Genomic DNA, 15,822 nt, shown 5'->3' on the forward strand with positions numbered 1-15,822 from the left:
TCCCTTTGCTGTGATATTGACTAAATCACATTGTGTAGTTGGAAGCTTCCTGAGATTCACCCGCTGCAAAAAAAAAAAGAGCAGGTAACAAACGTTTGAGGCATCGTTGACTGAGATGAGAGGCGACAAAATGACAGAGGTGGTTCAATCACAGCGAGACGTAATCTCTGCACCTCAGTGCTGCCCTGCAATTTACAACGATTGAAACTAGACTTCATTGTGGACTTCTTCCCCTCAGCTGAACTCTCTCCCCCCCTCCATCATTTATCTCCTTCAGTCATCTTCCTCCCTTTGTCCTGCTTCCTCTCTCTTTCTGCCTTCAGATCAGTAAACACTGAAAAATGAAGACACACACAGACAAACTGAAAAATCGTTAAGTGAAAAATGTTGTTAGGGTTTCCCTGTGTTTTTCTTTGTGAGGGTTGAAAAGCTGTTTGGGGTCAAATGAGGACACGACGGAGACAGAAGTGAAGAGACGTTAACATTTGTAGGTGCTTTTCACATTATAGTCAGTTTAAGCCCAAAGTGGACAGGTTTCACTGCTGATATGTTTCTGCAGATACTGTATATGAAGAGAAGTGTCTTAATTATTTGGTGTTTATAAAGAAACTCACACATGTCAAAACATCTGTTTGATATGTAATATATATGTATATACTGTATGTAATATATATGATATGATACACTGTGCATCAGTCAGTCAGGAGGTTCAATATGAATCTCTTATTTTTACCACTGGAGCTACAACTTACAATTACTTTCATTATTAAATGAAAATTAACAATGGAAGTTAAAACTTAACTTGGTACGTTTATTAATTATTTCATGAATCACAATATCAAAATAATAACATAAAAAAGCTGTAAAACTCTAATTGATTTATTCAAATACCAGTTTGATTCATTCATATACTGTATTTAGTTTATGATCATATGAGTTAACAAAGAGGAAAAAAACAAAAAAACAATCACAGCTTCACATTTTATCATATGGAAATTTGACATGATTGAAAAAGATCAACATGGTTGCTTATTGATTAATAATTCTGTTAATCTGTTCTTCTTTCAACTGAATATTTAGAGTTTCAACCCTCATTTATTGTCTCTAGAAAATGTTGAATTCTTCATCAAGACTGAACCCCCCCAGAAAAAGAAAAACAACAAATTAAAGATGGAAGACTTTCAGTGAGTGTGATATATAATATATCTATAAATCGTTGCGTAGAGATCGTTCTGTGTTTGTAGACATTTCACTCACAGATGCATGTATCCCCGCAGGCCAGATGAAGGCGGATGTGAGCAGAGACGAGAGGCCGAGCAGCAAACGCAGCGATCGCTCCGTGTCTCCAGACATGATGAGGAAAACGGTGGAGGCCAGCCAGTCGTGGCCGGGGTAACCATCCTGCTGAGTGACTGGTGGGCAGAGTTAAAGAGCCGAACGACCGGTGGAAGAGATCAATGTCTCAGACTCATGGCAACGCTAAAACAAACAAAGCTCAGTGGAAATAAATAGCTCAGATACATAGACGTGGACTGTAAATCTATTCTGCGTTAGCTGGTGCGACACAAATTAAAAACATTAAAGAGATTTAATCAGGGGAAAACAGCACCTCAGACATAAAAATGGATCTGAATTAAATAACAGCCTGTGCATTTTATTACTTAACGATCCAGAGTTTGCGCTGTATATTAAGGCGGAATTAAACAAATCAGGCTAATGTGACTTAGCAGATCATTTCTGGCGACAGCAGGTGGTTGTATAAACAGAATTAGTTACGTAAACACTGGAATTTAAAGCTGAGTGTGCCTGGATCTTCAATTTTATCTGTTAAGAGTCAGAGGAAGTGAAATGATGTTAGTGTGAAACGATGCTGATGCCACAGTCAGTAATACCTGGACAGTCGATTAAAGGGATAGTTCAACATTTTGGCAAATTGGCCCATTGCCATAATCCCTATAGTTTTAGCAGTAGGTTTGTTACCTTTTAATTGTCGGTGCAAGCTATTTTTAGAACGGCGGAGCAGAGCCGTGAGCTGCTCAGAGCTACGCTATGGAGGCTAATGGGATTTCTTGGTTTCCCTCATCAAATACACAATCCAACAACTGGTGGACAAGTTGTGACCTGCACATTCACCACGCTATGAGATAATAACAGAACGTTACCAGACAGAGTTGTTTTAGAGGTAAATGCAGAGACTGCTTGATGAAAAACTGTCCCTGAAGGCAACGCACATCAGCGGTTTTGCATGAATTTACCTCTAAAACAACTCTGTCTGGTAACGTTCTGTTATTATCTCATAGCGTGGTGAATGTGCAGGTCACAACTTGTCCACCAGAGCGTTTTGGAGTTGTTGGTTTGTGTATTTGATGAGTTTGATGAAGGAAACCAAGAAATCCCATGAGCCTCCATAGAGTAGCTCTGAGCATCTCTGCTCCGCCGTTCTAAAAACAACTTGCACCGACAATTAAAGGCAACGAATCTATTGCTAAAACTATAGGGATTATGGCAATGGACCAATTTACCAAAATGTTGAACTATCCCTTTAACCACAATATTTCACAGCCTCCGAGATCCAATTCTACCCTAACACGCAATAAAAGACCAGAGTCACAACACAAGCAGCCTCCAAGGTTTCTGTTTTAAAGTTTTCTCCTGTCAAGTGCGTCCTTGCTGAGGCTCAGTTCACTTTCATTGAGACATTTGATATCATTTCACCCAGAACCTGCTGGAAGCAAAAGAGCTGCACTGATAATATATATATGTACCTCAGTCTGAGTCCTGGTCCAGCAGAACCACGGAGCGGTTAATTGAGAGTGAGGACACAATCTGCTTTCGACTACAGAAAACAACTGCAGGGTAATGACACGTCCTGCTTTTATGTCTTTCTGCTGAGCTGCCACCTTTTATTAAAAAAACAAACAGTGTGCACCTTTAACGTTTGTTTAGGAAGAGTGCACACGGATGGATTTATTATGTCGCAATTTAATTTTTACCCTTGAAACGTTCAGTGAATCTAACACAACACCGTGTAGAATATGCTTTACAAACTCAGTCTGTCACATTTTAGTCACTGAAGAAAATTAGACAAGGAACTTTTATATCTAATGTGTTTCTTTTTTAATGACGACTACTTTCAGCTGAAATGCCAACAATTTTGTTTTCAATCAAAGAGACAAAAAGAAGAGCGGTTCAGTACGATGAAAACTAATTTATATTTAACTGCTCTCCTGCTCTCCGCTGTTGAATGTGACAGCTTTTTTATGGTCTATTCTAAGTATTTTAAACTTTTAAAGCTTCTTTAACAGCAACAAAAAGGTAGTTTAACTGGTGCAGAGACATTAGTTGTTACTAAGATTTGAATGTGTTGCTAAAAAAACAACTATTAAACTAATTTTCTCTGCATTTCCCTGCAACCCTATCCCAACATAGACAAATAAAGTCCAAAACTTGTTCATTGAAGTTTGAGAACTGAGGCCAAGGTGCAGATGAACAAACTCCATTCAAGACTTTGCTCATTTGCATGAAGGATTAAGAAACATATTGAGATGCAACTGAAAGCCCCAGGAAGAGCTAGTAAGTGGACCTTGACTTAAGACACAAAATCTGAGGCTTTATCCAACTAATCAGTATTCACATGATGTGATTGTGAGCATCACTTTGTGTAAAACCACTTTTTCATCTTGCCCATATAACAGACAATTATTACCTGATTTATTATGGGTTTCATATGAGAATTTAAACACATGTAATCCCATTGGGTATTTTAATGAGCTTCAGAAACCACATCTCTCTGCATGTTTTTAACATGTTTTCACATATGAGCTGGAACCACATGTCTTTTTTTTTATCTATAAGGGTTATTTTGACCTAATTCTGTACTCATGAGACAAAATAACAGGCTGTAGCTAAAAGCTCTGGGGGGGGGGGGGGGGTACAGTAAAGGAAACGCAACAGTATGAGCTGGTTGTTTAAAAACGTCGGCTCGTTCCTCAGTAACAAACTCATCAGTGAAACCTCACTACATGCTCTTTTGAATCTGATTGACGGACAGGTCTCATCCATTTGTAATACACTCTGTCAAGACATCACTTAGAATGATAAAGAATTATGAATAACGATGAGCCCCCACGAGAACCAGGGCATTTTTTCCATCCACCGTCACTCAATAACATGAATGAAACTGGAAAAGCTCACATTAAAAGAATACTGACACGTCCTGCCTCTAAGATCAATGCTTTGTTTTTGATGATCATTACTTTAACTGAACTATACGTATAGCTACTGGTCTTACTGGAATCAGATGTATTTATTTATTTAAACCTACCAGGACTCGCTGGAAATCTTTATCAGTATCTCCAGCATAACAGAAGTGTAGGACATATGCATGCAGCTATGATATCTAATCACCCTGCATAAAAGAAGCTTGTTCACATCCAACTTCCTCGTATCAGCTCAAATGTCAGCGCGGCCTCTCTGTTATTGCTCCTTTATAGAGAAAATGTCAGCGTGTTTTATATTTGTGTGCGGGGGAACGACGCGTTATCTCCACTCCTTGTTTTCGTGTCTCAATTGTCCACATACAAAAGGAAACTTTCTAAAGAAGAGAGAGGAGGAAGAATATCAGTCGCTATCGGGGACAAAAGACGTCTGAACTGTTCAGTTCAGAATAAAAAATGAAAACGATCTGAGAGCTGCTGGTCAGACAGAGGTGGACACGTCTGTGGAGACTGACGCTGCTCTTCTGACCTCTGCTGTGGATTAATAGCGGGAAAATATCAGAACTATATACATATACTCTACATTTACATATATATATATATATTCTCTAGGTAAAGACAGGCATGGGTTATCAGCATGTGGAAGTATTAGTCTGCATTGCCAACAGTGAGCTATTGCACTTCACTTTCTGCTCGTTTTAGAATACAATAAGAGTCAATTTATTTCAGATTGCTCGTCTTCTTTCTGTGTTTGAGAAAATGAAAGTTGATTTTACACATTTGGCAGCACTCACTGCTGTAATATCATCCTACTCAGTTATTACAATTATTTGCAGTCTGTTATGAGATTCAAGAAACTTTATGATGCGTGGGTTTCCCCCCACACTGTGCACGGCAGGCACATCTACAACCTGACAATGAAATGTAATAAAACCTCATTTCTACTGTCATGTGACTCTTAAAGCTGTAATTCTAGAAACAAATGTGTAGATAATGTAAATATACTTTACATTTCCCTTTTGGTGTAGCTCTCTGGTAATATGTGAAGCATGTTGGAAACAGTGTTAGATTACTTTTAAGGCTATAAACTTTATAACACAGATCCAACACTAATGTATATATACAACCAGTGTTGCCAGAGAAAATGTACACAACACCACAGAGGTGAATATCTTTCTCTTATTTTACAGCTGCAGTGTTTCCTCCTACTGTACAGCGCCTCCCAGGAAAGGATACAGAGCTCCGAGGAAGTTTTAACTCTCTGCGAGGACAAGAAGATCTTTATGTGCTTCATTAGCAGCGTTAAGTCGTGCGTGGCGGCGGCGGCAGCAGCAGCGGTGTCATCTCTCAGTAGCTTGAGGTAGCTGCCGTACCTGTGGGGATAAGACAAAACAAACATGAAGGAGATCTGGTTTATTCCCTTTACTTTGCATCGGGGGTTTTGTTTTGCTAAAAAATCCACGACTTCCTGTGAGACTGTTTTCTGCTCCGTGTCACACTCAGCCGCTCTGGAAGATCAAATGAAATAAGACTTTATGAGTCTAATCATTTTTCAGAGCCACTATTTTTTTCTTTAAACTCCCATCGTGCCTGTTTTATACTGCTGTATACACTCACTAGGCACTTTATTAGGAACACCTGGTCATGCACTTACTGTATCCAACCAGTCCAGTCATGTTGCAGCAGAGTGGAAACCATAGAGACTGTTCAGCAGCTTCAGCTGATGTTCATATAAAACTTTAGAAGACATGATTGTCAATGTCAGACCAGTGCCGTGTCTCAATTCACACACTTCCGTACTTACACTTACTTTGAGCGTGTTCACACTGACAGACGGAAAATTGTTACTTTTCAATGTACGTTCAAATTAGGACCAATGGAGTGAATATTTGGAAAATATTTGAGAAATCCTGGGAAAAGATGTAATATTTCTGGGGGAAAAAAGTCATAGAATTTCTAAAAAAAAAAAAAAATTAGGGAAAAAGTTGGGGACCCCTTGCACCCTCTCAAGGACCCCCCAGACCCCACTTTGAGAACCATTGTTCTACACAACAAACTACAGAAGAAAGAACATAGTATAATGCAAGTGTACTAGTGGAAGTATTCAAATGTAGCCAAAGGGCAGGATGTCTGAGTGTGTCAGTGGCTGATCTCCACACACTCCATTTACTTCGCACAAAAAAATCTCCTGACTTTTCTCAGACTGTAAAAGTCTGTAGTCCATTAAACTTTGAGGTGGAAGAGATACAAGAGCAAAGAACACGAATGAGACGCTGTCAAGAGTATTGACTTCAGCTAAAGCAGCAGAGTGTGGGGTGTGGGGTGTGGGGTCTTGCCCCCCCCCCCCAGTACCAATCACTATCCAGTCTGTCTGAGTATTGTTGCTGACAGCATGCACCGTTTACGGCCACAATTTAGCATCTTCTAAGAAAGTTAAAGTAAAGATCTGACTCCAGCCAATAAGACGTTTGGGATGCAGTAGAAGAGGACATTTGTGGTACAGTATATGTGATGCAGTCCTGTCAATCTGTCAATAAATGGAAGAAAAGAACTGAGAAGCTAATAAATTGCCTGCCGACTGTATTTTACTGAACTTTCAACTGAGAGAGAAAGAAATACTGAGGGTTCATGCCAATTCCCAATAGGACTCATCAAAACTACATTCAAGTTAGACACAGTGTGATTTAACTCTGTGTCATACTGACACTTATTAAGTCAAAGAATACAGTAGTTATAAATTCTTTTCCAACAATTCTTAATCCTAAAACATGTTGCTCTGTGTGTGTGTGTGTGTGTGTGTGTGTGTGTGTGTGTGTGTTCTGTTGCAGTGCAAACACGACACACTGTCTATCAGAACATGCTCTGAAGCTTTTCAGCTGCACAGCTCCCTCCAGGGGAAAGAGATGTCGAGGAAAGAGTCGTATCCAGTCTGTAACGAAGCAGCGGCGCGTCGTTAAAGACGAGAACGAGCAGCGAGAGAACAGTAAGAGCACGTCAGAGGTCCTAACGGTGGAGACGTAAAGGACAGACACCGGCTTCGTGCTCAGGAGAAGGCAAGGTATGGGGAGTTCAGTCGTAGGAGCAGAGAGGGACATCGTGACTCTTCAGTTTAAGTTGCCTTGAATACAAAAAAATAAAATAGTGTACAGAGCACAGACCACCTCAGTTGAGTTTTCAGATCCTCTGAAGGACGCATCTTTGTACTGTAGGTCGTCGGTCCTTCTGCACAGTTTACTCTAATCTCCTATCTGTCTGGAAGAACTGTTTTCTGTCTCTTCAGCGACAACCTTCTCCCTCTGTACATCTGTGGAGCACATTTGGGCTCCAAGAAAAAGAGAAAACAAAAACTCCTTTTCTTCTACACTTCTGGGACATAGAAACCAATACCTGAGGCCATGTGTATGAATAATGTGCACTGCAAACACAACCAACATGCATAAACTATTTCCCCCCACACAAACAGGTATTTATAATAAAAGAACTGGGAACATGCGTGCCATGTTTTGTTGTTGTTGTTGTTGTTGTTGTTTTTTACAGAGCTTAGGGATAAAATGAAATTGGAAAAATGAGAGCCTGAAGGTAATGTGCTGTGCTGTGCTGTGGAGTGGCAGCACTACACTACATGATGAGGTTCACAGGTGAGCTCTGACAGTCAAATTGTCGGCTGTAAGTTCAACGAGCTGATGGGGAAATGGAAATGGAAGATTAAATGTAGGTCCATGGTGGAGCTCTGCTGCCGTAGCTGCGTTATTACCTTCAGGAAACTCAAATCAACTGACTGAAAACCCAGAGTTACAGTCAATTACAGAGGTATTGCAGAGGTACGGAGGTATTCATATGCAAACCACTGAGTCTACTCAATGTCTAATTATTGAGGATAAATCACTGTGCACAATTAGAAAATGAACAATGTTAATTAAATCTGAACAATAAATATGCACAGAGTGAGTTTATGCGTATTTCTGATTCTAGGTGCAGAGTTCATTATTTATGTCTGTGATTTTGTTTTTTAATTTTAATTTTTTTCAATGACACTTTATAAGAAATACACAATATTAAACATTGGTTAAATACGCAGTTCACTAAGTATTCTTCCTACATTGACACTAATGAGTTATTAAATTTAAAAAGTATTAAATGTTTAACTCTTGATTAATGAGCTAATCTATAATAAAATATAGATAGATAGATAGATAGATAGATAGATAGATAGATAGATAGATAGATAGATAGATAGATAGATAGATAGATAGATAGATAGATAGATAGATAGATAGATAGATAGATAAGCACCATTCATCCCATAAACCATTTTTCTACCATTGCAATGCGTCTGGAAACATTAGGCCGATAAACTCTGCAATGAGTCCCTGACATCTCCTAAATAACTGATTTGTAATTTATATAATACTTACTTACTTATAATATAAATGTTGATTCCATCATTTAGCCCCTTAACACCCACACATTAAAAAAAATAAATAAATGATAATTCAAAACATTACAGTATTACATCGTCACCCAACACCTACACAGATCCTGAAGTGCCTGAACATCTGAACAGCAGCAGCAGTTTCCAGTAAACACTCCAGTTAGCTGCTCAGCATAAGAGTCGGTCTGAAGAGTTTCCACGCAGCAGGTTCAACCCCCCCACACACACACACTGACTGCTACTGCTGCTGTAAGACTCTTATTGAATGAAGGTCGAAAGGCTGAAGAAAAGCACTTCACATACCTGAGACAGATGTTGATTCCCAGCTGTTCCACAGATGATAATACAGCACTCTTCACGCTCTTCTCCTCTGCTGCTGCTGCTGCAAAAAAAAACAGGGAGATTAAAGATGAGAGGTGGCCGTTATCAAGCATCAAGGCCTGGCGCCTAGAGTGGGAATGATATGGGACGGGAGTTTTTAGAGATCACTAACAGGTGGGATGACAGGGCGCAGACGGAGGAAAGATGGCGACGCATCATGACTTAGAACTTGTGAAGGTGCTACAGGTTGTGATGTTGTTGCCAGGTGATTCTGCAGTTGGCCGTTTAACAGCAGCCATCTGCGTTTAAAGGGGAACTGTGTAAGTCTGGTCGCTTTTCCGCTGTTTTGCTAAATCTTCTTCCGGCCATGTGCGTTTTGTTTTCAACAAAGCCGGCAAGAAAGCAATCCATTCATATGTTACAATGTGTGTATTTGTGTTGTCTTATCTGTCATAAACAAGAGATCACGGGTTTGTGTGGCGGTGCCGCAGAGACGAGAGCTGGGACAACGGGTCGGAGGCTCTGATTGGTTTTCAGCCAAGAGACGCTAGGTGGAAGGCAGAGAGCCTCCATTCTCCCTGGAACAAGTTACAAGTCATTGATTTAACCAGCACTAGTACTCCAAAGCTGATCAATCAAGGTAAAAATGTAGCATAGTTAAAGGGATAGTTCAACATTTTGGCAAATTGGCCTATTACCATAATCCCTATAGTTTTAGGAGTAGGTTTGTTAACTTTAATCGTCGGTGCAAGCTATTTTATGAATGGCGGAGCGTGGTCAGAGCTACACTACGGAGGCTAATGGGATTTCTTGGTTTTCCGTTCCGATATTATCTCATTGCGTTTTGGAGTTGTTGGATTGTGTATTTGATGAGTTTGATGAGGAAACCAAGAAATCCCATTAGCCTCCGTAGCGTAGCTCTGAGCAGCTCGCGGCTCTGCTCCGCCGTGCTAAAAATAGCTTGCACCAACAATTAAAAGTAACAAACCTACTCCTAAAACTATAGGGATTATGGCAATGGGCTAATTTACCAACATGTTGAACTATCCCTTTAAGGTAAAAATCCTGCATAACTTAACTGTGATGTTTTTTTGCGAGTTGCTGCTGTGTCAAGGTGGCTCGGGTAATTTTGCTAAGTCTTTTTCTCACTGCGGTGGAGTCACACCTCATGATTTCATTTTATTTTTTTAGGAGTGTGATTGAGTTTTGGAAGAAAAAAAAAACAATTGAAATTTTGAAGCGGTGTGAGAGAGACAGCTCTTTATCTGAGGACTGGATCTGTGTGTGAGTCGGAGTCTGAGTTCCTACTACAGCAGCTGAATAACACCGGAGCAACCAGGCAGCTTTAAATCTTTCTATCACTCCCCAGCTGTTCTCATGGGCTCTTACTTAGCACCATTAAGTGCGCAGAATCATAAAAAATATATTAGTTTTTCGGAGATACAGTTTGTAATTGTTGCGGAGAGGGGAACGACGGATGAAGCAATAAACTGCAGCGGGAGCGATATTTTGTTTTGGGAGACGTTTCCACTGCTTTCCTGACTTTGGGGGGGAAGAGGAGGGCGATACTGAATATTATTACATTTGTGCTAATGCATCCCCTGCTTCAGACAGTTTGTGATGAGCAGAGGTATTACCCAGCGTGGCAGGATAAACTTCAAATCCAATTTACAGGCTAATGGCGCAGAAATATCGTATCGAAGGGATGGTGGGTGCATGGGGACCACAATAATCCGCCTGGCTGTAATCTACATATCGAGGCGATAATTCAATATTGTTACTATTGAAAAATCACAGCTGGACAATGTAGATTAATAACAGGGCTTCAAATCTTGCATTAATTGAGAGAGAATCGCTTCTGACGAGGCCACGATGCAGCAACTGGTTCTGTGTTTCCTCTCTCACCCGTCTCTCCTCACATATTAACATCTCTAAAAACCTCTTGCTGATGGCAATTACTGTCTAATGAAGATGAATGCTCTCTTGTTATATTTATTCCCTCCCTCCCTCACTCACTAACTCCTCCACTCCTCTCCCACCTTCCCTTTCTCTCCAGCTTTGTGCCACCGGAGTCTATTTTACACTTTGTAATAACTGTAATCACAATCATTTAACTTTTGTTAAGATGAAGCCGACCGTCAAAAAGACGCCGCTCGTGCGACGCACCTGTGACATCAGTTATGAAAACCTGCTCCTAATTGACGAGCGAAAAGTTATGAAGAGTGATGTCGGGAAATCTGCAGCTCTCCGTTTCCAGAACGGTTACAATCCTCTGTGCTTAAGATGAATTAAAACAAAGCCTTCACAATAAAGCAGCCTGCAGAATTAAAGGCTCAGGGAGAGTGAGTCATTGTTATGAGACACATTAAGAGGAAATCCTTTGAGATGAGTGCAACAACAACGTCGACACAAGGAGCCGTGTGAGTGAGCACATCCACTATTTGTGCAGCATTAAAGATAAATGTGGAGTTGACATTGGGTTTTTTTTTTCGTTCACAGTGAAAAGACACAATGACCCAGCTGAAAGCTCCAGAACAAGTGAGTCAGTGGATCTTGAGTTTTTTAAAGTAGCTGCTGTTTCCAAGATCAATCTCCTCCAAGGAGTGGATTAGGTTTTTATTGAAGGTTAAATAAAAATCGAGCAGGAAGAGACAGAGGGTAAAGTTCTGAATGTAGAACTTACAAAAAAAAAGAATTTTATGAGTTTAAAGTTGCAAATTGACAAGAAAAATACTCAAATATTCTCCGACATTATGAAATAACACATTTGCAAGAAATCAAGGAAGAAAAAATATCTACACTTTGTATAATTGGAAAGATGTTGCTTGTTTTGTATCTCACCTGCAGCGGAATATCTTATCAAACTTTTCAGTTGGTTTTAGAAATAAGAGAATTATTATTATTTTAGATACTGTATGTCTTTTCTTGGTATAAAAAAGTTGCAAATGTGCGATTTTAAACTCTGTGTTTAAAAGTCAAGTTTTAAACACAGGAATATTTGTGCAATAGTTGCACATATGAGTTTTCATTTTTCAGATTCTTTTATGAAATATCAGATCCCTTTCTCCTTTTTAAGCCTCAATTTAAAGAGAGAGACAAGATTTATTTTTTTTTTTTTACCTTAACTAAATAGCTTCATAGCAAATGTGATGGTTAAATTACAGGGAGAATGGAGGCTATATGCTTCCATTCTCTTGGCCGACAACCAATCTTGCAAGATCAGAGCCTCCGACCCTGTTTCCCAGCTCTCGTCTCGGTGGCACCACGACACAAACACACACCTACATAACCCGTAATCTATTGTTTATGACAGATAAGACTACACAAATATTAGTGGTGCAATGGATCGTTGTTGATCCATCATCCGTTTCGATTACTCTTCATGGATTAGCACACAAGTGGTCCGCAAATCGGTTGATGGAAAAAAAAAAGTTGTGCGTGCCGCGTAGAGTGGGAAAACTTAGGCCAGGCACATCCAAACTATTCCAGGAAGAGCTGGTGTGGCTGCAGGTTTTTGTTCCAACCGATCTGAAAATGATCCGATCCTTGACTCAAAAAACGTGATCCGATCCGATCCATGAGGTTATTGATCCGTTGCACCACTAACAAATATACACATATACTTGCCAGCTTTGTTGAAAACAAATGCACATGGGGGGGGGGGCAAAAACTGAACTGTGAAAAAGAGACTGAACTTGCATAGTTCCCCTTTAAATAAAACCACTTGTCAGGTTGACACTATAACAACAACTCAAACACTGTCGAGGAACTGGACACAAAACCTTTTCTGTCAATCCAAAGAGGTTGTGTGTCATGAATTTATCTTTAATTTATCTATGTAAATGTATCATACCTTACATTGTGTTTTTATGTAAAATCTAAATTGTGCATAGCAGCCACGGCTGTAACAAAAAACAGGAGAAATCTAAAGTGTACAAAAACAACTGAAACATTTGGTGTTGTCTCTGATTTTAGCAAGTTGTCCATTCTCACAACGACAACACACATGTTTAACATCAGTAAAGTTAAAATGTTTCCATGGTTTCTTATTCCTCTACCTGGTCTAAAACAGTGAAGACGAGTCTGTTTAAAACTCAAGGCAGAGTGTGGTGAAACGATCCATTTGAATGAGAAAGTGTTAAGATGTTAAAGCCGTATAAAAAAAAATAAGGTGCTCTCTCTCTCTCTCTCGCTCTTTATTTCCACTTGGCCCAATTTAGACAGGTGGGTGAATTAAATGAGATTGGTGGACGGGCGGCTGCAGGAGTCAGGACCATGAAGGGTGAGCAGATACAAGTCAGAACGCTCGGCTGACAGAGGTTAATACTTGGCAAATGAGTCTGTTCTCTCCGCACAATGGGAGCACTCGAGTAGGGCAGAGTGGCTGAGACTGTAGTCAACGTCAATCACACTCACACACACTCTCACACTCACACACGCACACACACTACATGTAACTGGCAGATTGCAGAATTCAACAAGACCCTGACAGGTTCCTGGACTCCTTAGAGGCTATTTGGTGGGAGGAGAATTAGACGGTCAAATTGAATAGCTGTGTGTGTCTGTGTGCGTGTGTGTGTGTGTGTGTGTGTGTGTGTGTGTCAGAAAGAGACAGAGAGTATGAAACAGAAAGGACACCAGAGAACCTTTGAAAACGATGAAGAGATGTGTAGAGACTGAAACAGCAGCTCCATGACAGGTTCTTGTTGATGGGTGAGATTATATACGACGGCCTCTACTGGGTTTTTTATTAATGTGTCTGAATAACGCAAAACCACTACAACTACTCATCGCACCGTTTCATAACAAGACCTGTCTGTTGGGTCTTATTTTTGTCCTTTTTCTTTGTTTGACCTCCGTTCTCACTCACAAATTTGTTAAAAGTTTCCATCAGTTCTTTTGCAGCCACCCTGTATTCCCTGTTCTCCGCTGCTGCTTACCCTAGATTAATTATATAAGTTGATTAAATAAACGTTATGTATCACTCACATCTTCAATTAAATCTATTTTTAGGCCCTGGACAGAACAAGTATAATATATAAACACTGGCAACAACCTCGTGTGTAAATCCTGGGAGGACTATTCCCCCATAACTGATATGTATTAATGAAATTATGTAAATAAGTTTGGCCGATTTTCTAAAAAAAAAAGTCTTTAAGTGGAAAAAAAAATAAAAATCAACAACTTTGAAGTGTTTGAGTGAACTTGGATAAATAAATCATTAAAACAAACACTCAGAATTGAGCTTCTTCATCAGCGTTGCCCCCCCAGAGAAGGACACATGCCTCTGTAGTGATGTAACAGAGGCAGCTCTGATAAAAGACGTTCAATACACCGAGGGAAATATGTCAGTCTTCAATGGAGGAAGAGGAAAAGGAGAAGAAGAAAGTGGCTGACGAGCTGCTCTCCTTATTGAAAAATGCATAATAAATAAAAGTGCTCTAAACACATTCCACATATCCCTTTTAATTACTGTTATTCATTATTTGCAATGCAGCTTCAGAAACGCCACAGACGCTGCTTTTTATTGACAAACGACCCTCTGCTAAATCATCATAACATCTGATCTGAATGGATTCTTTCATAGTTCACATATAAATATTCTCTCAGCTGTTGCTCCTCGGTGGCTCAGGGACATCTGTCTGAATACATGAACATGGAGGAGATATTTGCATTTACCATACAATAACATCACTAACATACCACGACCATGGAAAATGCTCTTTTAGATGAAGATGGCAGAAAAAATACAGATAAGATATTAACCCCCCAGGAAAAACACAATGTTGATTTACACCATGAGATAGTTGGGTTTCTAAAGATGAAAACTGACTATGGATAATAAATATCTACACAGGTAAGTCTCGTCATCCTAAATGAAAGTATTCCATCACACTGATGCAGAAATAATCCATTTACCACTGTTTCTAACAATGTAGAAAACTCTCTGACTGTTTCATGATGAACTCCACATCTGGAACAAGCCTCCAGAAAACATGTGGTTTGCTCCGACTCACAGCTCAGCTCTAAAACTTTTATTTGCAACCTCCCTGTTCAGTTTCAGCCTGAAGACCATTTATTCATCTTCTTGAATGAGTTTAGTTCGATCTACCTCGTGTTTTTCTTCCTTTTCAATCCCACACAACAACTGCATCTCTTTTTATATCCTCTGTAAAGCACTTAAATGACAAATAACTTCCTTTGCCTGTGCTATCAGATATCCCAACTGAACCTCCAACAACTAGTGAAACAAATGTATCAGCACAGTCCAAAGACAAAGGACAAGGACCTTGAAAAAGAAAACTTGTCCTAAGTATATGAGTCTAAAGCCTTCACAAAGGTAATCTAGTGGAATGATTGCATCAATTAAAGCCTTGATTGCATTGTCTGTGTCTGTGTCTGTGTGTGTGTGTGTGTGTAGAGGAACAGTGGACAACAAGGAGATAAAGTCTTATGGAAGTTGTTGATGAAACTCTTCAATTAGCAGAGGGATATTAAACGATTTCAAAGATAATAAAAATATCCTTGACTGCCACTGAAGACTAAAATAATGATAATAATAATAATAAATGCGTCATCTTTGGAGACTACGTGAAAAACAAAAGCTTTAAACTTTTCGATGGCTCAGTGCTCAGACTACTTTGTGTTTTTTTCAGATCTCTGCATCTTTAAAAAGCGTACACATGTCAATCACGATCACCAGCTGCCAATCAGAGCGGCTGATTTTTTTCTCCACCTGTCACTCCCAGTCAGACTTCCTGTTTCCTCCCTTTATTTGATGCCTTTGTTGTGCATTTCATACAGAGCAGAGTGTGCAGTCTGTAGCTCATGTGCTGTTATAATTAATGTTAC

The 15,822-nt window shown here is 39.7% G+C and overlaps 1 protein-coding gene across 6 annotated transcripts in view; it reads right to left on the reverse strand.

Moving 5' to 3' along the window:
* The window catches only part of tbc1d32 (TBC1 domain family, member 32), a 104,883-nt gene that overhangs the window by 16,629 nt on the left and 72,432 nt on the right, over window positions 1-15,822 (reverse strand). For 3 of the 6 annotated variants that reach the window (XM_085770337.1, XM_085770336.1, XM_085770332.1), the window contains exons 29-31: window positions 8,953-9,031; window positions 5,454-5,590; window positions 1,258-1,412 (exon numbers count right to left, since the gene is read on the reverse strand). In XM_085770337.1, the coding sequence (XP_085626463.1) occupies window positions 1,258-1,412; window positions 5,454-5,590; window positions 8,953-9,031 (371 nt within the window). The remainder of the gene's footprint in view (window positions 1-1,257; window positions 1,413-5,453; window positions 5,591-8,952; window positions 9,032-15,822) is intronic. The other 3 variants (XM_085770335.1, XM_085770334.1, XM_085770333.1) reach the window with 3 other exon arrangements.

This window comes from Trachurus japonicus, chromosome 24 (assembly GCF_045865225.1).
Source record: "Trachurus japonicus isolate A0001 chromosome 24, Traja_1.0".
In the NCBI taxonomy this organism is placed as follows: Eukaryota; Metazoa; Chordata; class Actinopteri; order Carangiformes; family Carangidae; genus Trachurus; species Trachurus japonicus.